This window comes from Lepidochelys kempii, chromosome 1 (genome assembly GCF_965140265.1).
Source record: "Lepidochelys kempii isolate rLepKem1 chromosome 1, rLepKem1.hap2, whole genome shotgun sequence".
NCBI classification, from domain to species: Eukaryota; Metazoa; Chordata; order Testudines; family Cheloniidae; genus Lepidochelys; species Lepidochelys kempii.
The window spans coordinates 96,617,329-96,644,263 of NC_133256.1; the positions used below are offsets into that span (position 1 = coordinate 96,617,329).

General features: G+C 38.5%; 1 protein-coding gene across 1 annotated transcript in view; it reads left to right on the forward strand.

Moving 5' to 3' along the window:
* HS6ST3 (heparan sulfate 6-O-sulfotransferase 3) overlaps positions 1-26,935 on the forward strand; it is a 538,365-nt gene that overhangs the window by 260,808 nt on the left and 250,622 nt on the right. Inside the window, 2 exon segments of the mRNA XM_073348045.1 lie at positions 3,569-3,573; positions 26,363-26,391. Coding sequence (XP_073204146.1) covers positions 3,569-3,573; positions 26,363-26,391 — 34 coding nt within the window.

The window sequence follows — 26,935 nt, forward strand, 5'->3', positions numbered from 1 at the left end:
ATAATGTTGTCAGCCTGATCCTCTAAACAAGTTGATTTTTACATATATCCTATTCATTTTGTTCTGTTTACATGCACAAATTTGCCACTTCTTTTGTGTGTTCCATATATTTGTCTAAATATAATTATTTTCAAAAGTATCATTGAAGAATTGAGAGTAGTAATCACTCATATTTGCATATTCAATATATAGGTGTTTATTAGCTGATCTGTGTAGTTGTATATGTATTCAATATCACAACCCTTTTTTTAAAGTAAATTCTAGTGAATATTCACAAAGAAAGGAAGGTCTTTTTCACATATTTGGGCCAACCAGTTGATGCTTTCACTTTTATTACTGATTTGTCACCATTCATCCAGTCATTGTGGTGATACATGTTTATTTTTTGCTGTTTGACAATTTAGTCTAAAAATCTCTGTTGGCTCTTGTATCTTAAATCCTGTCCCTGGCATCTTTCGTTCACACTAGCTGCCCTCTTATATCCTTTCTTCTCAAGAATTTAATTATGACATCCAAGTGCAGTTCCCCAACCAAGCTGCCTACCAGTTGCAGGCTTTTCCTGGTGCCATCCTGGAAAGCTCTACTTCTAACAGTCAAGCATCTTCACCACCACAGTTCTCAATATTCTTTCCCTCTTGGAAACCACAACCTGACACAGCTATTGAGATTCATTGGCAGGGCTGTATCTAGAGCATTGGTGCAATGTGTGTTTGAACTGGCTCTTGTGAATTATATTAGTTCTGAATTTCCTTGAGTACCAAGTTCACTGGGGTAGAAAATTAAAACAAACACATATTAATAGTTAAAACAAATGCTCAGGTCAGAGAATGAATACAGAATGAAGTTGTTTTCCATGAACAATTCCCTTTTGTTTCAGAGTAACAGCCGTGTTAGTCTGTATTTGCAAAAAGAAAAGGAGTACTTGTGGCACCTTAGAGACTAACCAATTTATTTGAGCATAAGCTTTCGTGAGCTACAGCTCACAGTGCATCCGATGAAGTGAGCTGTAGCTCACGAAAGCTTATGCTCAAATAAATTGGTTAGTCTCTAAGGTGCCACAAATATTCCTTTTTCCTTTTGTTTGTGACTTTTCTTTCCAGTGCTACACGACCACCTATCAAACATCATACTTAGCTCCAAAATTTTTAATATTATGAAATCTTTGTTTTGCCCATATGATTTCCTCCCCTAATACTGTGATAGTCCTGATTCTTTGGTATACATCTTGTACAATATCGGTTTGAAGAACTATACTGTCGGAGCCAATACAGCATAGATAACATTTTCAAACGTGCCTAAGTTCTCTTGAAAGTTGATGGGAATTAGGCTCCTAAATCCCTTAGGGTAAACTTTTCTTGAGCGCCCGTTAGAAAATCTGCTGCATCTGCAAAGTGTTTCTTACCTTATTTTACACATCAAACCAGGTGTGCACAACTAGATATCAGATGCAGGTACTAAGAGAATATGAGATCTGAAAATAAAAGCTAAGCTTCAAATTCAAGGCGAAACTGAAAGAAGCAGCACAAACAAGTCTTGTTTTTGTTTGGTTTTTTTCTTTCCCAGAATATGAATTTGAGAAATCCTGCTATTGCTGGTTTTCTCCTGAAGTGGAAACATAAGCCCTATCCCAAGTACAATATGATCATATTGAGTTACCCTTATGATGTCTCACTGGCAGACTAATTGTGCTGGATTAATTAATGCTGCATTGACTTCAAATAGAGCAGACAGAAATTGTTAAGAGAGGTGAGTTTAGACTAAAATTATTTGAAAAACAAATTGCGTATTTGTCATTTTCTTTTAGTACTTCAAGTATTTAAAGGATTTTTGATATTCTGAATGTTGCAACAGCTCATTATTTGCATAATAGTTTCTGTTGTTGAAGAATTCTCAGACTTTTGGGAGCGTGTACGGTTTTTAAATAATACTTTTTATCGTTGATGAGTTGAGGAAAAATTGTCACACTTCTGAAAGACTGTGGTTAACATCTGAGAACTCTGGACCCAGTCAAAAATTGTACTCTGATCTAATAGGATGGCAGCAGTGAACATTACATATGTATTACACTTTGTTTTACAACTTTCCTTTCATAGCTATTTATTTTATGTAATACGCTGAGAACAAAAAAAGTCAAAATGTAGGGTGAAATGGTGCACCTGTAAAACATAAAATAACTTGAACAGTAGAGAAATACTCTACATATACTTGTGGTCTTGCAAATAACGTTTAGGGAGGGTTTTCCTCAGAAACGTTAGTTACATAATCCCTCAAGCATTCTGGGGAATGGGATTTGAGAGACACCATAGACTAATGTAACTTGGATTTAACAATTTGGCTCTGGCTCCCATGAAGTCTGGGCTTCCCATAGTAATTTGTATCTAAACAGGCTCCTGCAGACCCCAAAACTGCATAACAATGAAATATGGTGATTTTAAGTTATATGGAAAAAATTAATTATATTGACACATGAGTTGAGACTATGGTTAAAACTGTAGTAGAGAACAATTATCAGATGCATAGATGAACACCATTTGTTGTGGAAGAGTCAACATGGCTTGTCTAAAGGGAAATCCCATCTCACCAATTTATTAGAATTCTTTGAGGAGGTCAACAAACATGCGGACAAGGGTGATCCAGTTGATACAGTGTACTTGGACTTTCAGGAAGGACATTTGACAAGATCCCTCACCAAATGCTCTTAAGCAAAGTAGGCAGTCATGGGATAAAGAGGGAAGGTCCTCTCTTGGATCAGTAACTGCTTAAAAGACAGGAAACAAAGGGGTGGAATAAATGGTCTGCTCTCAGAATGGAGAGAGGTAAATTGTGGTGTCCCCCAGGGATCTGTACTGGGACCATCTGTACTGGGCTGTTCAACACCTTCATAAATGATCTGCAAAAAGGAGTAAACAGTAAGGTGGCAAAATGCGAATATGACACAAAATTACTGAAGATAGTTAAATCCAAAACAGACTATGAAGAGTTACAAAATGATCTCACAAAACTGGGTGACTGGGCAACAAAATGCAGATGATATTCAAAGTTAATAAATGCAAAGTAATGCACACTGGAAAACATAATCCCAGCTATACATACAAAATGATGGGATCTAAATGAACTAATGATTTTTAAAGAAAACCAGCAAAAATCTTTGCTGCTTTTACAGATCCAGACTAACACGGCTACCCCTCTGATTTTTAATGATTATTTTTTATTTAGGAATATTTAATTTCTCTCTCTCTCTCTCTTCTGCTCCCTTTTACCGCCACTCCATTCACCATAATATCTGAGCACGTCAGAGATATTTAAAAATATAAATATCTATCTTTCTTCCTTCCCAGCCTACAGAAGAAACAGCTTGTTCGTGTACAAAAATTATAGCTTTTCATTCCTGTATTTCTAAATGACCACAGTCCTCAGCACATTCTCCTATAATTTGATAATGCGTTCCACAGCCCAGGTGTAGCTTCTATGAATGTTCTCCCGACTCATAAGCTCCCCCTTGTAGGCTGACAGTTTCATGTTCCCAATGAAGTGTAGCTGTCATCTGAGGCCATGGTTGTGGAGGAAGAGATGGTCTCTCAGGTCCAAGTCCAATCCCTGGAGGGTTTTGAATATCAGGACAGAGACCTGAAACTGGACTCTGTATTTAGTGGGAAGCCAGCGTAGAGAGCAGAGCACCTCAGTAATGTGCTCAGTACAACTCATGATACTAATCAGACAAGTTACTGCCTTTTGTGCTCTTTAAAGCTTTTTCAGGGTATGGCCTTCATTCCTAGATATGATTTGCTATAATAAAGCTGGGATGGCCATGTCTAAGTCTGATAGGAAACAGCGTGGTCTTTTGGCAAATTGCAAATGAAGTGGGTGTTTTTGTAACAATGACTATTTAGGCATCTCCTGTCAATGCAAAAGGAGCCTAAAAGGGTTTTTAAAGTGTGGACTGATATCAAGAAGCAGATAGATGCCTTCAGTAGTTGAAGTGTTATAAATAGGCTTGGAAGGATTCAATATTTATTGGTAAATGTTAATTTCACCATACACATACAAATCGATGAAAAATATTTCCGTTAATGATTTTTGAAATTTACAGATAGACAAAGAATAAGGATATATACTTTGTCTATTTTGACGTGTAATGTTGACTATTTCTGTTTTAACAGTTACAAAGCTTTAACTTTCTAAATCCCAATGTCTACTGTCATTAAATAATTGTCTGACCCATCCCCCCCAGTTTTCTGCAACTGTGACAATGTAAATCAATAAACATTAAAAAAGCTTTGCAACCCCCTACTTTCATCCAACTGTGAAATTTTAAATTGATAAAAAAACTTTTAAAATGCTTTGAAATAGACATTGATACAACCAGAAAAAATTATATAAAAAAGATCAAATTCTGCCAAGACTAGTTATAAAGAAGAAAACTTCCTTCTTCAAACCATCATCACCTCAATCTTTCCTGGTTAAGCCTTAGTCAGATGCTGATTTCAGATAGGCATTGAGAAAGTTGGAAGTTGTTATTTTTTATGTAAAAAAAGATGTAGAGATCTGGACAGTATGGATCAATATATGTCTGTCTGGGTATCTGTTCGCTTACATGGTACTTCACACTTTCCAAGTACGCTCTTTTTAAAAAAAATTTGTTTGAATATTTTTTGCCTTTGAAGTATATAGGAAAAATATAAATTATATGACTGTTGTTGGTTTCGTGTACCAGTTGGCATAATCTTCAGAGGCAGGAACACCAGATTCTGGAGTCAGGCGTCTAGAAGGAACATCTGGATGTGGATTAAGGTTAGAGAGCAAATTGTGAAGAAGAAATTATCGAGCTGATTGGGACTTTTTTGACTAAATTTTTTCCTGAGAAAATTCCCGATTGCCAAAACTGAAACTGTTTGTGGAAATGGTCATTATCCATAAATTTTCTGTGTTGAACAAATTTTGAAAAAAGTTTTTTGAAATTGTTGAAATGTCCCATTTTAATATTTTCTAAATGAAAGTTTCCTTTTTTTTTTTTTGGTTCAAAACAACTTTTTGTTTAGAAATTTAAGTTAGAATTTAAGGCCAGAAGGAAGCACCAGATCAGTTAGTCTGATCATCTGTATATCCCAGGCCATTAAAACCACCCTGCTGCCTTCACAGCAAGCCCCAAAACCAGAATTAGCCTAAAGAACTATAGTCCTCAGGAGACTAAACCATTGTGTTTGTTTTCCTTCCTTACTATAAATTAAGGTTTAAAATAGAAACAAAACATTAAAAATATGTAAATAATACATTTTGATTAATCCAATCTGAAACTTTTTAGTTTATGAAAAAAAATTTAGATTAACTATCTGTCCTGATTTGGAATGGGAAAATTTTGAAGTCTTGAAATTCTCATGGGTCAGGAAAACCATTTTCCACCCAGCTCTTGAAACTGGGGATACTGACAAGATATTGAAAGTAACTCCAGTTTAATTGCTGATTAACTGAATACTTTCTTTAGTACAAACCAGCACGTGAAATATTTGCAGTGTTTCAAAGCTGGAATAAAGTCTAAACCTCTCAGTAAGGAGATTTATAATGGGTACAGTGACAGAACCTTTACTATAGGAAAATATTCAGTGTCCTGGTAATTACTACAATAAAATTAGTGAATGTGCTTTTAGAGCCTGTGTTTAAGAAAGGGTCCCTTGAGTTGAATATTCACAGTAGTTCCAGGCAGATGAATAAGCAGCATTATCTCTGTGGAATAGAGTCAGTTCCCTTGGATTTTTGCTATGTAGCTAGCTTTTTCCAGAAAGCCAGGCAATTATAGAATTAAAAACTTAGTCTGCACTAGATAAATGGTCAGAATGATTTGGATTCTTCAGGACTTCATCAAGTTAAAACCAATTTAAACATTTAAAAACATGCATGTTAAAAATTATTCATAAAATATGCATTATTTGCTAACTACAATAAACCTATCAGTCTGTCTAGAATTCTATTAAAGTGTGAATTAAATAAACTAATGGGCAAAGTGCAAACAGTATTTGAGCAGCACAACCATCTTAGTCCCTGATGATCACAATGTAGTGGTCTGGACAGTTTAATGGAATTGCTTCTTAATTACAGAACAGTCCTTGATAACCAAGAGAAAAAATTGGATTGGATAGTATTGATTCAAAGCATTTTATTTTCTCTTTAGGGACATTTCTAGCCAGCAAAACATTCACTGGTAGGCAGATAAAACAGCTGAAGTTCACCCTCTGCTTGATTCGATCAATAGTAGTCTACTCATATAACAAAATGTTGGCTGTGTTAATTTAGCCCTGGAAATATCATTAGATGCCACTGATGTAGAATATAAAATATATTTTGTTTGGATAAAAGTGTATCCAAGCCTTTTGAATTGCTCTTGATTTACCTTTCAAAAATCCTCAATAATACTAATTTTGACATGTTTTTTTCAAAACCTCTCATTGCCTGTCCATTAGGTTTTAATGCTCTGTTTACAATAAAGACTCAGTGTGCATTTCCCCCCGCCCACCCCAAGAAAACTTCACTCTTTGCTTAAGAGGCAATTTTTTGCCTTTGGAGGCTCCTGACGGGCATACATCCACGGGTAGAATTTGCTCTATAAAAATGCAACCTCATAAAGGGTTAAACAACAGTTTTCAATGGGGGAACTTAAGGCTTTAGGTACAAAATTTTAAGAACCCAGTTAGGACATGTTGACCTAAATTCTGCTCACAGACACTGCTGTCTTTTGCTTGGATAGACCCTGGCTTAGAGATTCATAGCAAAAGAAAATCCTTTGGGGGTATGTTGTAGCAGTCATGATCTATGAAATCATAGGCCTTCTTAAACAGGAGGCATTTATTAAAGAACTCCACTATAGTTTCCACACAGCTTGAGCTGCAGCCTTGTCACCTCATTTTCCAGGGTTCACCTGTAACTGGAACTCTATCCAGCACAAAATGAGGGGTCATCTGGAACTCTATACAGCACACAGACATCTAGTGACTGAATGTGTATGAACCTATTACACAGCAGAATGACAAGGCTAAAGCATCCTTTTTCCTGGGGATACCCAGGGACCCCGCACATTCCGAGTCAGGTGGTACTGTCTTAGAAGGAGGAAGAGAGTGATGGTTGGCAAATGTTGATTTTTTTTAAATGGTAACCACTGTACAGACCAGTTCATGTTCAAAGAGTTTTACAAATATTAACTTATTAACCTTGTGAGGTATGTAAGTAATAACCTCACATCTGTGAAATGAGGTTAAGTGATTGCTCAGGGCCTCATGTTAAGTGAGAGTCATAACTGAGACTAGTGCTCAGGTAACCTGGTAGTGCATTGGACTATGCTGCCTTTTGGAGATAGAATTCTGGTCTGAAAAACGAATGGCTCTAGTTCATATGCCATACTTTTGCCACATTTATCCTAAAATAATATGCAAAGATAAAAATTAGTGCTGAGTGCTCAAAAGCATACAACACAACTGGAAATGGACAAAGGTTTTAATCATAAGTACATCTTCTGTTGAAGCTTCATTAGCCCTGTTTTTTGCTTTTCAAATCTCTTGTGTTTATTTGAGGCACTTATTCAGCAGCTAACTTTTTTTTTTAAATACTTGCTTCAATAATGATGTGCTGCAGAAACCTATGCTTTTTGAATTGCATTTTGGGATTGAAATTCCATGATCATATTACTGTTATTGTATATATTCTGTAGGAACAAGTATGTTATTAACAAAAACAGGGGCTGCCATGTACGGTAATGAAACAAACAGGGACTGTGTGTGTAAGAAGTAGATAATATGAAGTGGGAGAACATTCACAACTTGAGACAGTTCCTGAGACACAGGTATATTACAGTGTGAGAAATCCCAGAGACAGGAAAAACCCAGTGAGCTGCTAATGCTTGATTGTTTTTTTCCCTTTTCTACTAGAAACAAACAAGAACATGAAAAAGTTCCCTATGGCTAGGTGGGGAATATTGAGAACCGAGATTATTGCATTTCATTGCAGTGAAACACAAGTAAAGTTGACCTCGGCTATATGGCTTCATAATAACCACTGGAGTCTATTTGATAGCTAGCATTGATCACTGTGTCAAAAATTCAATGAAAGTTTGTTTGGTTGCGGCATATGTCATAGTGCAGTCTCATGTAAGGTAAAATCTAGGCTGAGTAACGTTTTGTTGCCTATGCACAGTATAAGATCTCTGTGGTGTCACATTCTGGGGTGCAGTCCAAACCAATGAGGAGTTGTCACCACCTGCCCAACAACCTTGGGTGCCTCACAATGGTTTGGTGTAGCTCTAAACTGGGCCACTCACAAATAGCCTAACCGGACGCAAGTCCAGGGGTGCTGGAACATCTCTGCACCTGTATAGTGGGGATGCTGGAAACCACTTCAAGCCAGGAGGTGCAGCAGCACCCGCAGCACCCATGTGCAGGTCACACCCTGAGTGTCTGGATATAGCTGCAGCCCTGGTTCAACAGCTCTGATCCCAGCAGCCTGTCAGCAACACACCAGTCACACTTGGACTTCCACCAGCCTCGGTTACCATTTGAAAGGTGACCCCAACAGACCCCCCCAGTCCTGAATTTTCCCAAAATGTGTATCCTGTACTGTCCAACCATCTCCTAGACAGTTCAGATATTAATGGTCGGTTGCTCTTGTACAGAGTCAATAGTCAGTAGTTCACTACTTTATCTGGAGTTACCAAACAGTTCAGTTTAAACACAGCACAAGTTTATTAACAGAAGAAAAGATTTTAAGTGAATTAAAGAGATAAAGTTAGAAATGGTTATAAGCATGTAAAACTGAAAACAATCTTCTAAAAGTCTAAAACTTGACTTCTAGCAAGTTTTGGTTCAAGTCTTTTGTTCAAAATGGCCTTTCTCACCTACAGCAAGATGGTGTCTGACCCTTTCCTTGATCAGAATCTTTCCCAGAGGCCCAGCGATACTGAAGCCTTTGTCAGCGTAGGTGTGAGAATTTAGGGTTCTCTGCCCCTTTCTTTTATAGAGTAGCGAAGCTTTGAAGTAGATTCTTCTGAGGGTTACCCCCTCAAAATAAAGTTAGTTCAAGTAGTAAAGCAGGCGACCTGGCGTCTGGTAGTGAAGAAGGCTCCATGCTCTTTCTTCCTCCACATGTGTTCGCTGAAATGGCAATAGTTCTATTTCCTGCCATCTCTGCCCCCCCCCCACTATCTTGAGGAACCAATTTACTACTTATATGTAAATTGAGGTAAACACACATTCCTCTAACAACTTTTGCCTACTAAAAGCTGTCTAGTTTTGAACATGTGCTAACATACAGGGGGAATTCATAACTTTACATATGATGTTGCTACACACATTTCACCATGATATTGAGCAGCAAGATATTAGTTTCCAAATGATATCTCACAAGGAGTATTTTGTACAAAAATTATTACATTGGTATGTAGGGTGTGAATACATGGATGCTTTTGGTCACACGTGGCACCTATTTGTGATATCTGACATTGTTTAACTTTATACACAGAATGTGTTACATAGAAAGCCTTGTTATATAGTCTTGTTCTTAGGAGATGGCAAATTGAGTTTTGTAAAAATTAAGCAGCCTTTGCAATCTCGAGTGTCTAGGGTTTAGAGCCCGAGCTCCAGCCTAAGCCACAAGTTCAAACAGCTATTGTTAGGGTGAGCCTAAGTCTGTCTACCCAGGCTGCACAGCTTGCTGCCATGGCCTCTCCAGACATAATCTAATTGAGCACAGATTAAGGGTATCATTTAATTAAATGTGATTATTTTCGTATTGGGAGGGGATGGGGATCCAGTTTCCTTTAGAATATTTTGAAAGTCCTATGAAATTTAATTCAGCTGTTTTGGAAAGTTTTTTTTTTTTTACTTAAGTTTTTTTTATACCCATGGACATCATTATACAGTAGCAGCAGAAGTAGCAATGTTATAGTTAAGGTTGAAATGCAACTTATGTTATATAAAAAAAACCAAGGCTGTCAATTGTTCATTACTAGGACCCTACCAAATTTATGGTCCATTTTGGTCAATTTCATGGTCATGGGATTTTAAAAAAAAGTTATTAACTTCATGATTTCAGATATTTAAATTTCCCAGTGTTGTAGGGGTCCTGACCAAGAAGGAGTTGTGTGGGGGAGGGGAGGTCTCAAGGTTATTGATGGTGGGGGTTGCAGTGCTGCTAACCTTACTTCGGTGCTGCTGGAAAATTACCTGCATCCACATGCTGCAGAGAAAGGAGAAAAAATCCCAAGCCAATCTGACCTGTGGGAAAATTCCTTCCTGCTCTCACGTTTGGCAATCAGTAAGACCCTGAATATGTGAGCAAGAAGCAGCCAGCCAAGCACCTTGTCAAGGTTCTTTCCCCACTCTGAACTCTAGGGTACAGATGTGGGGACCTGTATGAAAACCTCCTAAGCTTACTTTTACCAGCTTAGGTTAAAACTTCCCCAAGGTACAAACTATTTTACCCTTTGCCCTTGGACTTCCACTGCCACCACCAAACGTTTATCTGGGTTTATTGGGAAAACGTTGTTTGGAAACGTCTTTTCCCCCCCAAAATCCTCCCAACCCTTGCACCCCACTTCCTGGGGAAGGTTTGGTAAAAATCCTCACCAATTTGCATAGGTGACCACAGGCCCAAACCCTTGGATCTTAATAATGAAAAAGCATTCAGTTTCTGAAAAGAAGGATTTTAATAGAAGAAACAGTAAAAAGAATCACCTCTGTAAAACCAGGATGGTAAATACCTTACAGGGTAATTAGATTCAAAACAGAGAATCCCTCTAGGCAAAACCTTTAGTTACAAAAAACACACAGACAGGAATATTCATTCTATTCAGCACAGCTATTTTCTCAGCCATTTAAAGAAATCATAATCTAACACATACCTAGCTAGATTACTTACTAAATTCTAAGACTTCATTCCTGTTCTGTCCCCGGCAAAAGCATCACACAGACAGACTCAGACCCTTTGTTTTTCTCCCTCCTCCCAGCTTTTGAAAGTATCTTGTCTCCTCATTGGTCATTTTGGTCAGGTGCCAGCAAGGTTACCTTTAGCTTCTTAACCCTTTACAGGTGAAAGGATTTTTCCTCTTGCCAGGAGGGATTTTAAAGGTGATTACCCTTCCCTTTATATTTATGACACCTGAAAAAGAATGCTCGGTGCTACCTCAGAGCACTGGCCCTCCTCATCCATCCAGTGTCCCATCTCCAGTCATGGGTATCCCAGATGCTTCAGAGGGAGGAGATTCAAACAAACAAACCCAAAAGACTCTCTGGGTGGGTGGGTGAATCCCTTCCTGACCTTGCAGGTGGCCATCTGAAACCCTAAAGCATGACCTTTTAGGAACAAACAGAAACTGGAAGCAAGCCCCAGAGCTGTTGAGCCCTCCCCCCTTCCTTCACAAGCAACCTTGTCATACAATCTCTCCTAAATTTGTCCAGCTCTCTGATAAAAGTAAGTTGTTTGCCCTTGCAACTCGTATTTGGAGGCTGTTCCAGAACCTCATCCCACTGATGGTTAAAAATGTTGTTCTAATTTCCAGCCTGAATTTGTTCAGTTTATATCCTTTTGTTCTTGTGCCAACATTGTTCTTATAGCTCTTCACTTTCCTTATTATTTATCCCCCTAATGTATTTATAGAGAGTAATCATATCCCCTCTCAGCCTTCTTTTTGCAATAGTCAAGCTCTTCCAATCTCCTTTCATTACATAGGTCCTCCATTCCCCTGGTCATCTTAATAACTCTTCTCTGCACCTCTTCCTGTTTAAATTCATTTTTCTTGAACATGGGTGACTAGAATTGTGTCCAGTATTCAAAATGAGGTCTCACCAATATCTTGTACAATGGCATTAATACTTCTCTATCTCCTACTGGAAATTGTTGAACCTTTTCCATGGCTGCATCACATTGATTGCTCAAGGTCATCCTATAGTTGACCCACACACCCAGGTCTCTCTCCTCCTTAATCACTTCCAACTGATAAGTTCCCCAACTTGTTGTAGACCCTAAATGCATGACCTTGTGCTTTGTACTATTGAATTTCATCCCATTTCTGTCACTTTGTTCCTCAAGGCCATCCAGATCTTGATGATTTGTTGATGATACAAAGTTGGAATGCATGATCAACAAATTTCATTAGGACTTCTACTTTCTATGGCAACATCATTTAATAAAATAATTGAATAAGATTGGTCCCAAGACCAATCCTTGAGAAACTCCATTAGTAACTCCCTCCAATCCAGTAATTCACCTTTCAGCATAACCTGTTGCCAACTCCCCTTTAGCTAATTCCTTATCCATCTTCCAGTTCTTGTACTGATCCCCAACTTCCCTAATTTAACTAATGTGTTCCCATGTGGTACTGTCACTTTACTGAAGTCCAAGTACACTAGATCCACTGCACTTACCTTATCAGTTATTTTCTTAAAGGAAATCAGATTAGTCTGGCATGATCTATCTTTGGTAAACCCATATTGCGTTACATCCCCTTTACGATTGTCCTCCATGAATTTAATTATTCTTTCCTTTACAAATTTGTTCTAAAATCTTGCATATTACTGATATCAGAACAACAAGTCTGTAATTGCCCAGATCACCTTTTTCCCCTGTCTTAAATACAGGTACAATATTACCTACTCTCCAGTCTTATGGTACTACACCAGAGTAGATTTATTAAAAATCCTTGCTACCAGACCGGAAATGTCATGTACCAGTTCTTTCAGTATTTTGGGATGGAAGTTATCCAGTCCTCTTCATTTGAGTGCATTAAGCTCTTTGTTTCTCTTCCCTCTTAGATGTGGTGATTTCTGCTTGTAGACGTTAGACATTCCATCAGCTGCATGGCCTTCATACACACGTTCCATATTATCATCCTTACTGAAAACCAAGGCAAACTATTAATTTAGTTTTTGGGCCACATCTATATTATCTTTAATCTCCTTCCCATCCACACTGCATAGCAGGTCAAACTTATCTTTCCTTATTATTTTTTTTATTTATAAGCTAAAACCCTTGTATTTTAATATCTTTGGCAAAAGCTAATTCAGCTTGACTTTTAGGAGTTCTCACTTTATTCCTCCATTTTTCTAACCTCCACAATGTAGTGCTTTTTTGTTGATAAATCCTCTTTTCCATTCCTTATAGGTTCTTTGCTTACTCCTAATATTTTTGAGGTTGTTATTCACCCAGCTGGGTCTGGACCCTTTCTCTACTAGTTTTTTCTCCTTGCTTCAGATACAAATTTCAGTTAGATTTTTAGATAGTGGTGTTAAAAAAAATTCCAAGCCTTCTCTACGTTTAGGTCTTGAGCACTTCAGTCCTATTGACTTCTGACTAATTCCCGTATTTTCCCAAAGGCGCCTGCCCTTTTGAAATACAAAAAAAAAAATCACAGTAGATGAGCTGGTTTTGATTATTCTTCCACTTTATTTAATCTGAATCAACTCATGATGACTCAGTCCAACTCATGATGACCAACTCTATGATGTCCTTGCCTCTTACCAAAATAAAGTCTAAAATTGCATCCCCTCTTGTTGGTTCAGTGATAGTTTGATGAAGAAAACTCATCTAGGAATAACTGGGTCCTACCAGTAGTAGTAGCATTTATTCACCAATCTATATCCGAGACACAAGGTGTGTGAGGTGATATCTTTTATTTGACCAACTTCTTTTGCCTTGAAACTTGTCTCTGTCATCAACAGAAGGTGGTCCAACAAAAGATATCTCACCCATCACGTCAGTCCCAGGATATTAGAGAGACAAGGCTACAACTACACTGCATACAATCTATATCCGGGAAATTAAATGTTTCTCTCATAATGTTAATGAGATCTCGGTCCATATCCAAGTTTGATTCTGGGGGTCTATATTCCCTAGGACTATCCCAATAGAACATCTTATACAATCCTTCCCCAAAATAATTTTGAGCCAAACAGGTTCTGTTTTGTCCATATCACTTTTTTCATTACAGTGTATAAGCAGTACTATTGATGTACAGCGTTACCCTATCTCTCCTAAATAGGGCATATCCTTCAATATCTGTATTCCAGCCATGAGTGCTATTCTTCCATGTTTCTGTAATCCCTATAATAGCTGGTTTGACATCCTGCACCAATTCCTATATGTTATCGCCCAGACTCCTTGCATTTGTATACAAGCATCTCAGTTGTTTCCTTCGGACCTCACCCAGTTTTCTAGCCAGATTAGGTATAGTTCTTTCACTAGCTGTAACACCTATAAACACCTACCTGACTACCATTCCAATAAATGTGTGTATTTTCTTTTTTCCTTGCTGTCCATACTATTACCTTGTGATCCCTTACTATATCTTCATTTAGCTGATTTTTCCTTCTCTTTTGTATTGTAGCAAGGCATGGAGATTTCACAAGACCTCTCAACATTCTCCCCTCATCTCCTAGTTTAAAGCCCTTCTTATCATTTGTGCCAGCCTTGATGCCAGATGGTGCCCCAGCTATTTGAATGGGGTCCTCTTTCTGTGAATGCTTCCCGGTGATCTGTCATCCCAAAAAGCTTTCCTCATAGCACCAATCCTTGACCCATCTGTTGATCTTCATTATCTTGTCACACCTTCACCCACCTTCTCTAGGGATTAGAAGTATTCCACTGAAAATATCCACTTCTTTACGCATCTTATCCAGGCTAGCAAAGTCATCCTTGATCCATGCCAGTGGGAATCTAGCAATGTCATTCATCCCAACATGCAGTTCAATTAATGGATTCCCCCCACTCCCATCAGGATCCTTCCATGCCTTTTCAGCCTCCATGTGCACATCTCAGATCCTTGCTCTTGACAGACTGGACACTATTCTGTTCTCTGGATCTGATCTGACAGGTTTTTTGATTCTTGTGAATATGTACTCCTCTGTCACATAGACCTGTTTCTTCCTGGTGTTGGTATGAATATGTCGTCCTTGTCTTTCCTTAGGCTCTGGTAGCTGGCTGTTTCCATGATCTCTTCCTCTCTTCTGTAGAGACTGGCTTCCTTTTTGTTCTTCCTTGCCACCCACTCATCTGCTTGTTTCTTCTCATTTCTTCTCATCTCTATTTCTTGGACTAGATGACCTCTTGAAGTCTCTTCCAACCCTAATCTTCTATGATTTTATTATCACTCCCCAGTGCAGAAAACCTGTTTTCCCAATTGGTTTAATCACCACTACCTGGTCTCTTACCCTGCCTTGTCCTAATAATCACATTCTTCCATAGATCACCCTTCTCATCTGGCAGTCTGCCAGAAAGTCCAGGTCCTTTTATTCAGCGGGCATCTGCTAACGTTGAGTTCTCCTCTTTCCTGGTCTGCATTATACCTTCACAGCCCCATCTGAATTTCAACATTTTCTGCAGCTGCATCTCTTATCCTAATATATTCTCTGTCATTAGCTTTATCAGGTGACATTTCATGCATAAGTAGCTTCCATCAGATACCCAGTCAAGGATGCTGTACATCCTGCAGTTTTTGCAGCCGATTACCTTCTTTGTGTCCTTTCCTCCTCGGGTCACTTCTAGTGCTGCCTCAGTAATCATCATTATCTCTTCCTAGAGAAAAAGAGAAGGGGTAGGGGTGTCACTGGGTGCTGCCACTGAACCCTGGCTCCAAGCATTTGTTGCCATATTCAGTCTCAATTAAGGAGGTTTATTTTATAACAAAGATTAAAAAACAAACAGAAGGCAATCTTAAATCAGTACCTGGATCCCTGGCTTTAGGGACACCCCTCCTGGGGGTATCTGGCTCTCTAGATCCTAGCAGCATCCTTGCCTCCTCCAGCTCTCTTCCCTCTTGGAGCCATAGCCACAGATTTACTTCCTTGAGCCCCTGGCTCCAGGGACTCACCACAGGAGTTAGTTCCATTCCATGTAGCCTTTGTGGCCCAGAGATCAGCCTGCCTCAGTACTTCCCTCCAGGGCTCAGCCTGTCTCTGACCTTCCTTCCCCATAGCTGCCTCCTAGCAGCCCTTTATGGTCACAGGTGTAGGCCGGACCTCTTCAATTATCTGGATTAGGTTCACCTGCACCAGTCCAGGGGAGCTGGGCTCAGTCTACCCACTAAGACAAGCTACCCTGTGACGGGGGATAAAAGGGGGAATATCCCCCCAAACTCCCACCTACTGACCCCCACAGAAACTCTTCTGTTAATTACTGTTTGCTAATACCAATGTTTGCTAGTGTCAAATATAAAGGGAAGGGTAACCACTTTTCTGTATACAGTGCTGTAAAATCCCTCCTGGCAGAAGCAAAATCCTTTCACCTGTAAAGGGTTAAGAAGCTAAGGTAATCCCGCTGGCACCTGACCCAAAATGGCCAATGAGGGGACAAGATTCTTTCAAAGCTGGGGGCGGGAATAAAGGGTTTGGTCTGTCTGTGTGATGCTTTGCCGGGAACAGATCAGGAATGCAAGCCTTGCAACTCCTGTAAAGTTAGTAAGTATTCTAGCTAGAAAATGCGTTAGATTTTCTTTTGTTTAATGGCTTGTAAAATAAGCTGTGCTGGAGGGAATGTGTGTTAAGGTTTTGCCTAGAGGGATTCTCTATGTTTTGAATCTGATTACCCTGTAAGGTATTTACCATCCTGATTTTACAGGGGTGATTCTTTTACTTTCTCTTTAATTAAAATTCTTCTTTTAAGAACCTGATTAATTTTTCATTGTTCTTAAGATCCAAGGGTTTAGGTCTGTGTTCACCTGTACCAATTGGTGATGATTGTTATCAAGCCTTCCCCAGGAAAGGGGGTATAGGGCTGGGGTGGGGGGGGATATATGGGGGGAAGACATCTCCAAGTGGTCTCTTTCCCTGTTCTTTGTTTAAAACGCTTGGAGGTGGCAGCATACTGTTCAAGGACAAGGCAAAGTTTGTACCTTGGGGAAGTTTTTATCGTAAGCTGGTAAGAATAAGCTTAGGGGGTCTTTCATGCAGGTCCCCACATCTGTACCCTAGAGTTCAGAGTGGGGAAGGAACCTTGACAGCTCATGACTGGCTTTCAAATCTAGCCAAACTAAGTCAGCACCACACCATTACTAAGGGATTTAAGGAAGCACTGAATCAAGCCACACACCTGGAACAAATCACACACACACACACACAAAAAAACCCACAAAAAACTACCTCCAGAACAGAACACAAAATCATCACTCTCCTCTTGGGCCAAACGCCTACAGAAACTCTGCTGTTAGCTGCTAGCTATATAGTATTAGTTACAGCAGAGGCACAAAGATGCTGCTTCATATAATGTTGAAATTAATTGTCCTCCATGGGTCATTTTTGTAACCTTTCTGCCAGGAGGTTAACAGAAGTAAAAAGCATGGGGTTCATTATATCTAGGGTCCCTCTTGACAAATAACTGTACCCCACTCAGCAAACTAGGAAAACTAAGCCTCCATAGGTGTCCTTAATGGGCCGAACTTCCCCATTTGCAAGCACTCTGAGACTATGTGCGCACAAGGAAATCTTTATTTGAGGAGAAGGAATACAGTTGCATTCTGTTCCTGTGTTTTTTCCAAGTGTATCTCTCCCCGCTGCCCCTCCCCCCAAAAAAGTAAAACATCCCTGCCTTCCAGGTACATTCTCACTAATTAATCGAAATCCCTTCCTATCCAGCAGTGAGAATGTCCTTTAGCCACACAACATCATCCATCCACCCAGTCAGTCACCCAGCAGAAGTTCAAATGTCTCTCCCCGACCCCCACCACACACTTTAACCTATCTTAGTGATTCAGTTTTAGTAAGAATCTAAGTAGGCATGGACTTACCTGAGTCCACTCAGCCGTTGCTGTCTCTCTTCTGTGTCATCTGTTGCAGAAACTGTGATTTCTCCCTGGGAGAGGAGCCAAGAGCACTAAGGACCTTTGATTGGAGTCCTGGCTGCTTGAAAATGAGCTCTTTGCACTCTCTGGTCTCCCAGGGAGCCCACTACCCATCAAAGTCCAAGTCCCACGTAGTTATGAAGCCTTCCCAAATGTCAGTAGAGGAATTATGGGTAGCTTTTGGCCATAGGGCTTACACTGTGCTGGTGTGGATGTTGGGATGACTTGTTTCTCTTATACATGTGCAGACTGATTAATGGAGGGTCATGTGTTTGTTTAATTGTGACACCATTTTAATCTCTCAATTGTTTGATACTTTGATTTACACTCTGAAATAAACTTATACCTTTCAATGTGTGAACACTCACTGTTATTTATTTGTTTTTATATTAAGGGAATTAATTATCAATCTTCTTCATCCCCAAATGGTTAATTGAATGTTAAATCTGAGATGAGTTAACTAACTCGGACACATTGCATGTAATGTAACCAAAGTGGTAAAAATATGAAAATATAATAATTGAAATAGGCCATATTTAAGTTGTCCCCAACTGTCCAGAGGTTGGGCTTAATGACCTTACTACTTGAACAGTAGTGAAACTATGAGGGATGAAAATTAAAGACTAGGCACTTCCCCTCCCCCCCGCCCCAAAAATAAATCTTTAAATATCAGGTTAGTGTAATCTGGGACTACAAACACTTATGGATGAATCATAACAGTATGGTTATTGCATTGCATCACTATAGGGGGAATTGTTTGAGTGCCTTAACTGTGCCTTTCCATACTTTAACATGTTTAGATTTCTTTCCATTTAAACCCAACTCTGAATGTCCTGGGTTTGTAATGCTTTCCTTTGTGATAATTACTATATCCTTCTAATGTTTCTACTCTTATTACTAATATGTACACCACCTTACTTCCAGTTTGATATCATTTTATCTGGGAATATAGTAATAGTCTATACTTTATGGGTCATATTTTCAAGCGCTCAGTTTCCACTTAAGCACATAGGTGGTCTGATTTTCAAAAGACCTAAGCTCCCATTCAGGTACCTGGACAAAGTGGTCAGGTTGCTGCAGTGTTGGAGCAATTCTGAAGACCTGTCTACTTCATTTAGGTGCTTTAATGGGAGCTGAGCTCTTTTCAAATGTTGTCCCCAGTGTTGGTGCCGCTGGTCCTGCAAGTGCAAGAAATTGGAAGTACAATTGTTTTGGCAACCTTCTCTTTCATGTTCCTAACTTTTGTATGTATAAAATCTTAATCATAATTATACATTTTTTTACATTTAATCTAAATAACTTGTCTTATGGTGATATCATGTTCTGATGGACACATTAAAAATCCTTTTTAGTTCAAGAAAAGCTATTAAATAATTTCAATTACTTCCCTTTTCATCTTATTTATCCATATCCTATGGGGGGGGAATACTGGCTTATAAAAGAAATAAATTGTTTCCAATATGTCTTTAACAAATACCATAAAATAGGAGAGGAAAAGGTTATTTTTTCAGGGAATTGTTTACATAAAATAGTACGAAAGTGATAAAGAATAACTGTTTTCCAGCTGCTAAAAAACTGAGTATGTTCTTCAATTCCCTTATGTTTTGTAATGCAGATTCATTTTAAAGTACGTCTTTTGCTAGTGCACCTTAAATATATTTTAGAATTATTTTACCATGAAATTAGTTTTCTCCCTCATTGGCTTAGGTGAATCCTTCTTTTTGATCTATGCTGGGACATTAAAAGTGAAGCCATGACTGCACATACGGTTTTTGTAGGTTTCTATCAAAATACATTCTGCACCAGACGGCACCCATTGAGATTGGAAGTTATTTGTGTAGCATGCTTCTCCACCTCTCACCAAGGGTCTTAATTCCCCACCTTATACTTCTGCCACCAAAACATATTTACATATTTATTAACCAGAGGGAGGAATTTCAATCTCAAGAAGTGCAAAGAAACACAGGGCTCTTTAGGAAAGAACTTTAATTTAAACTCTAGCCCCCTGAGTTTCTTGCCCTACTAAACAACTCCTTACAAAATATTTCCTTTCTTTTGTCTTATAAATTAGAAATTGGGAGACAGGCTTTTTATGTGCAAGTTAAATGCGGCACTTAAAGAAATAAATTGTCCTGGATAGAGAATTTGGCCTCTTGGTACTTCGGTGTCCCTGGCCCATTAATGTTTTTTTCCATCTTATCTGCAGGTAGCTCATTTTTTCTCTCCTTTTTTTTTTCTTCTTTTATTTTGCTTATAAAAAGTAATATAATAGTAGTGAAGAAAATTGTCTTATGCTTCTGATTTACACTGCCAGTACAAGAACTTTCACAGTACAATCAAAGGGCTCTTTACTACTTTTATTAGGAAGTTAAGGTTACATTGGAGGAGTTGAACTTTATTTTAGGGTCATGAATTTTTTTTTTTGGAGAAATTATTGTTCCTGAACCTCTATGGCTTTTCCTTGTTGCTTTTCATCAGAATATTCTATATTGTTTTTAGCTGGTATTTTTTTTTAACTTCCTTCTGTTTTAGATTAAAAAAAAAACCTAGTTTCTCTCTAAGTTTTTGCACATCACAAATAGAGTTGTGTAAATCTTCAGAGATACGGTAATTAGATTTTAGGCATTTGTGCATTCCAAATGATCTCCATAATTTATTTTCCTAAAATAAAATGTTACTTAAAATGTAATACAACTAAAATAACTTTGTTTTACTAAAAATAAGTTTATTCTAATGAGCAGAACATTTTAATACATTAGCAAAATGCTACCCATAACTAGGTTTAATGGAAGTCAGGAGGTTATGGGTCAAATTTTCAGTGTAGTCACCAGCAGAATCTGGTCCATATCACTGAATTCTTCATACCCTTCTGTATGTGCTTAATGTTACTCATGTGAGTAGTCCATCTGAGTTCCTGTGCAGAATTGTTTGCAGGATTGTGGCCTGAATGCGTCACTTTTTGTTGTAGGCTTCACTTTTCTGGAAAATTTAAAGAAAACAACATTACAAATGAAAAAAAGAAATCTCAACTCCCACCAAGTAACCCCCTAAATAAAGAAAAAACCAACACTATTTTAAACATCTTTTATTTTTTTGAAAAACACCTTTTAGTGCCTTGCACCAGCCAGGTAACACTCCTGGCTAAGGAGCATGGAACACTATTACTTCTAGAGCTTGTTAAAAATGCATTCTATTACTCAGCAGGAGGAGAAGAGAACCTTTGAGAGAGGCACTACCAGCATCCCAAGGCTGAGCATGGTGTCTCCATATTGCATTGCAGTACATGTCTATATAGTACTAGTCTGTGCTTTCTTAAGGAACAAACAATTCAGCTCATTCACAGACAGGGCCCAGTTCCTGCGTTGTGTATGGACAGACTTCTGCACCTGTGTGGAGCACATTGAAATCAGTGAGACTCCACAAAAGCAAAGTATTCTGCTTGTGCACTTTGCAATGCAGGACTGAGGCCTAGGAATCTCCTTATGGTTGCTTGAAGCACAAAAACGGTTCTCGGAGGCTTATTCAACACTTCTAAATTTTAGAAGTTGAAGCTGCCCCTGCCCTCCAAAAATCAGCACAAACTTCATTCTTCTCATTTCAGGGCAGTCTGTAGAGAAGGTGCTGGTGTCTGCAGATGTATCATTTGAATTATTTAAATCCACATTAATATGCACCCTTGACTGAGCTCCCATAATAAAATGGTGAGTTGTTACAAATCTTGTATGGAGGAATGCAAGCAGCTATTAAAGGGAAGTGCTTAGTTCATATCTGCCCCCCAAATTTACATTTTATAAAAAAAATAATAAAACCAAAGCCAACAGTTTTTACCATTTTAAAAAAATGAATTAGAATCTTTCTGTGAATTTAAAACACAATTCCTGATTTTAAAAAAATCTTTTAAAAACCAATAAACATTGCCTGTAGGATTTGCCATCTAGATATTATAGCATTGGGCCAGTGTCTGAAAACTTGAAAGGGGAAGCCAACTAGAAGCTGATATTGACTAGTCTGTTTTCATTATCCAGTCTTGGAGAATTTAAAATATAAAAATACAGCATAAATAGTGAAGAGTAAACTGGATTTTTAAAAGTCTTTCAAGTATTTACAAATTTTAAAAAATCATTAGTAACATATGTAAGGAAACATATTTTTAAAAATGATTTATAACCTGTCAGTGTCTCTCTAACACTGTATGCAGTACATATGCTGCATGATTTGATAGTTTAATACGCTGTAAAATAGACTGCCATTATAATGGAGGCCACCATCAGCTCTGTAGTTCAACGTGTAGCATTTTGCCCTGATACGTAATGCAATTAAAAGAATGTTCATTGATATTTTTAGAATGTGTGCCCTTAAAAACTAGTGGGGAAATACACCTGCTGGGTGCCAGCCAGTTGCTGCTTCTGTCTGGGACCAATGTTTCCTGTTCTCTCTCCTCTTTAGAAGTAGCTTCATGCTGCAGTATCAATATATGATGTGCAGGTGTATAACATGGAAAGAAGATGGATATCTTCAGTCTTTGCATCTACTGCCTGGGCAACCTTGGGCCATGATCCTGTATTTTGATCTGCTCAGGTGGACCTTTGACTTCATTGTGGGGTCTTTTAGCAGGCACAAGGCATCTGCACATATAAATCAGTGTGCAGGATTGGAGCTTCAAATTTTATAGGCTTTGTTTGTATGCTCCTTGCTACTATTACTGTTTCCCTCCTCTTTCTAGCTACTTCAGGCTGCCACTGCTAACCCAACTCTTCTGCCAAATATACTTGCCTACCAGTTGGCATTCATCCCTTCTTCCTCCATTTACTAGAATAAAAAAGAAAAGATCAGGAATAAAGACTTCAGTTCATTTCTAGACATATGTGAAACCAGATCAGCAAAGCATTAACTGTGGCCAGTATTTGTGGGTTTAGATTATTTGGCCATGTATCCCTTCTCTTTTGCAGATAGGAACTAGAAGTTCTGATTAGTGATGCTCATTTTGTCTAGCCCATCTAGCTAGTAGATAGCATTTGAGATGCTGGTAGCTAGGTATTCCCTCTGACCTCTAGAGTGGATGAGGGAAGAACTCTTGCTGTCTCTCCTCTGTTGGGTCCCATGTGGCTCAGTACATATTTTTCTCTTCACCTGTACCCTATCATAGTTGCCAGTGTGTCAGATTTTGCGAGAGACAATTCTTTAAATAAGTTGAAGATTTGGAGTCATCTAAGTGGTATCCAGATGCCTGATTCATGGTAATTGCTTATGCCATGAAAGTGCCTATTCTTATGCATAGATTGGCCTCTACTTTAAGAGATGAGCTGTGATGTCGCACAGTATGAACAGGGGCTCACTTTTTAAAATTCAGAAGGCTTCAGTAGAAAATCTGATAATGAATATAAATCTAATGTTAGGAACTGTAGAAAATGTATAAGGTTAACTAAGGGACACAAGGAGAAATCTATCATCTGCGGAATTGAGGACAATAAGGAGTTTTTAAAATATGTTAGGAACAAAAAAAAATCCTGACAATGGTATTGGTCCATTACTAGATGGAAATGGTAGAATTATCAATAAAATGCAGAAAAGTCAGAAGAGTTCAATAAATGTCTGTTGTGTATTTGGGAGGGGGAGGAACAGATATAGGTTCATCATATGGTGATAACACTTTTTCCATTCCACTAGTGTCTCTGGAGGAGGTTAAACAGAAGCTACTAAAGTTAGACATTTTAAAATCAGGAAGTCCAGAAACCTTGCATCCAAGAGTTCTAAAAGCGCTGGTTGGAGAGTTCGCTGGACTGGTAATGTTGATTTTCAGTAAATCTTGGATCACTGGGGAAGTTCCAGAAGACTGGAAGAAAGCTAATGTTGTACCAATTTTTATAAGGGATAAACATGATGTGATTATAGGTCTGTCAATCTGACATCAATCCCAAAAAAAAATGGTACAGCTGATACGGGGTCGATTAATAAAGTATTAAAATGGTAATATAATTAATATCAATCAGTGTATGTTTATGCAAAATAGATCCTGTCAAACTACCTTGAGATTTTTTTTAACAAGATTACAAGTTTGGTTGATAAAGATAAGAGTGTTGAATGCAGTAATCTTAGTCTTCTGTAGTACTTTGATGTGGTATATTTTATTTTGATGAAAAAATAGTGCAATATAGAATTACCATGGCACACATCAAATGGATTAAAAACTGATTACCTGGTAGGTATCAAAATGTATCTGTAAATGGGGAATCATCATTGAGCAGGTATGTTTCCAGTAGGGTCCTGCAGGGATTGATTCTTGACCCTATACTATTTAACATATTTATCAGTGACCTGGAAGAAAACATAAAATCATCACTGATAAAGCTTGCAGATGATACAAAAATTAGGAGAGTGGTAAATAATGAAGAGGACAAGTCACTGATTCAGACCGAACTGGATTGCTTGGTAAACTGGGCACTAGCAAACAATATCCATTTTAATATGGCTAAACGTAAATATATACATCTAGGAACAAAGAAACAGGCCATACTTACAGAATGGGGACTCTATCCTGGGAAGCAGTGACTTTGAAAAAGTTTTGGGGTTGTGGTGGATAATCAACTGAGTGTGACTCTGTGGCTCAAAGAGCTAATGCTATCCTGGTATGCATAAATGGGGGAGTCTTGAGTAAGAGTATATAGGTTGTTTTTCCTATTGTATTTGGAACTGGTGTGAACACTGCTGGAATGCTGTGTCCAGTTCCAGTGTACACAGTTCAAGAAGGATGTTGACACACTGGAGATGTCTGAGAAGAGCTACAAGAATGATGAAAGAATTGGAAAACATGTCTTATAAAGTTAGACCCAAAGAGCTCAATGAAGAGGACAGGTCTTAAGATTAACCTTCTCTTTGTTAAGCTAATAGATTTGACTTGTTACAAGCTATAAACATCTACATACAGAACAAATATCAAAAAGGGACTCTGCAGCCAACAGATAAAGTATAAAATGATCCATTGGCTATTAGTTGAAGCTGGACAAATTCAGACTAGTAATAAGATGTACATTTTTAACGGCGTGAATAATTAATCATTCCAATAATTTACCAAGGGTTGTGGTGGATGCTTAATCACTGACCATTTTTAAATCAAGATTGGAAGTTTTTCAAAAAGATATGCTCTCAGAATTATTTGGGGGGAAGTTCTATGGCCTGTGTTATATATAAGGTCAGACAAGATGATCAAAATGGTCCTTTCTGGCTTTGGAATCTGAGTGAAATTGCATGGGACTCAATTTATGAATCCTGGAACAATGCAGCTATGAATCCATTTTGCTAGGATTTGAACCTGTTGTTTAGACCATTAGCCCAGTTAAATCAATTCTGCACCTAAATCATTTCTGTTGCCCAAATCAATCGATTCTTCCCACAATCCAAATAAATCAATTCTTCTGTCCCCAAACCCCTTAATTTTCCCTGCTATATTTGGCAGTATTGTTCTGCATTCATTGCCCTCTCTGCATCTTAAAAGAACCTCAGCCTCCAAGCTCCTCATCCTGCAGCTGGGCCCTCTGCTTCTCACTCCTGTTTATCCCACCTGTCTTGTGAAAAATGTTACAGTTCAAGCTGCTCTGCTCCTTCCTGAAAAACTAGTGTGGCACCTCAAACATCTCCAGTTAAAGGAGCTGTGGTGTTGGATGACGGTAAAGGACAGATCCTGATGTGAAGGTCCCCTGCAGCCCCGGGTTATGAATGAGGGGCACCTCTGGAAACCAGGAGTAGAGATTGTGGAGCCTATCAGCTGCCATCATCCCAGGATATTTGCTAAGGCCACCTCCAGTTCTTCAAGGAGTTGTGAAAAATTTACAGTTGAGCCTATCAATGTGAGACCATTGGTAGCTATGTGGCTTCACCGTCCTATCTGGCAGTTGAGAAGCAGGTCAGCTCGGGGAGTGAGAGACAGTGTGTGTGTGTGTGTGTGTATTGCTGAGAGGAAGTCAGTGAGTGAACCTGTAGGAAGTTGGAGGGGCTGACATGAGTAAAAAGGGGTGGGCAAAACAAGAAAGCGCTGTGAGCATCTAAAACAAAGATAAAATCAAATTCCTCCTATCAAGAATAGAGGCCATAACCCCTCCTGATTAATTTCAAATCCATAGCATCTCACAAAGTCTCCCCAAACTGATAGATAACAAAGGTAGCAATAGCAACAACAAAATTAACTAACCAACCAACTAATTAAAAGCTGCCATCTCCACACTGGGTGAGACAGGACAAAAAATAGGCACTGTTGAGATACAGGTTTAAAATTTTTATTAAAGCTAATGTTAAAATATATAGAACACAGGTTAAGAAGAGAGTGTCTGTACATCTGGGTATAGTGCTTAGATTATCCACAAATACAAACTTTGTTTTTAAAGTCATAAGATACATATAGAACATAATAAGCAATAACCCAAATTTAGGTGAATAAATTTAACACAGTTTAGATATTAGCATCAAAGTATTCGTGTACATCACTCATGAAAGAGTGAAGATTGTCCCTCAGTAATTGAGAATTTAGGGTAGGTTGTCCATTTAGAAAATACAATTCATGAGGAAAGTATTTCAGATACTTTCCCAAGTGTGTTTCTCATTGGCACTCCAGCTCGTCTCTCCTGGTATTGCCAATATCTGATGATGTGTTCTATGTAGATGTCCTTCAACCACCTGATGGTGCTCTGACACCATGAGTTTCCACATCAGCCGAGTGTAGGGCTGCCCAATTCCGCATTCTCTCAACACTCACTCGTTACTGGGGTCCCATGCACCCAGGGCTCCGATGATCAGTGCATGTACATATCAAACTCAGCCAGAAACTCAAACCATCTGCACATTTTAGGTAACTTTTCACAGACAGCAAAATCCAAAACCGAACAACTTCTTGTTAGAGAAGATATAATAGAAATGAAATGGAAAAGATCTATTAGGTCCATCTTCCCACTCATGTAGGTTGTTCCCTCTTGTACATTTACTAGTTCATTCTTTGCCTGTATCTGTTTCTTGCTGCTGATGTGTGCCTCAAGCATGAAGCAAGTTTGACCTGGAAACAAGAAAAAAAAAACCACCACAACACAATTTTTACTTCCCTGTGAGGTTCACAACTCACAAAAAGTGTAAATAACCAAATAA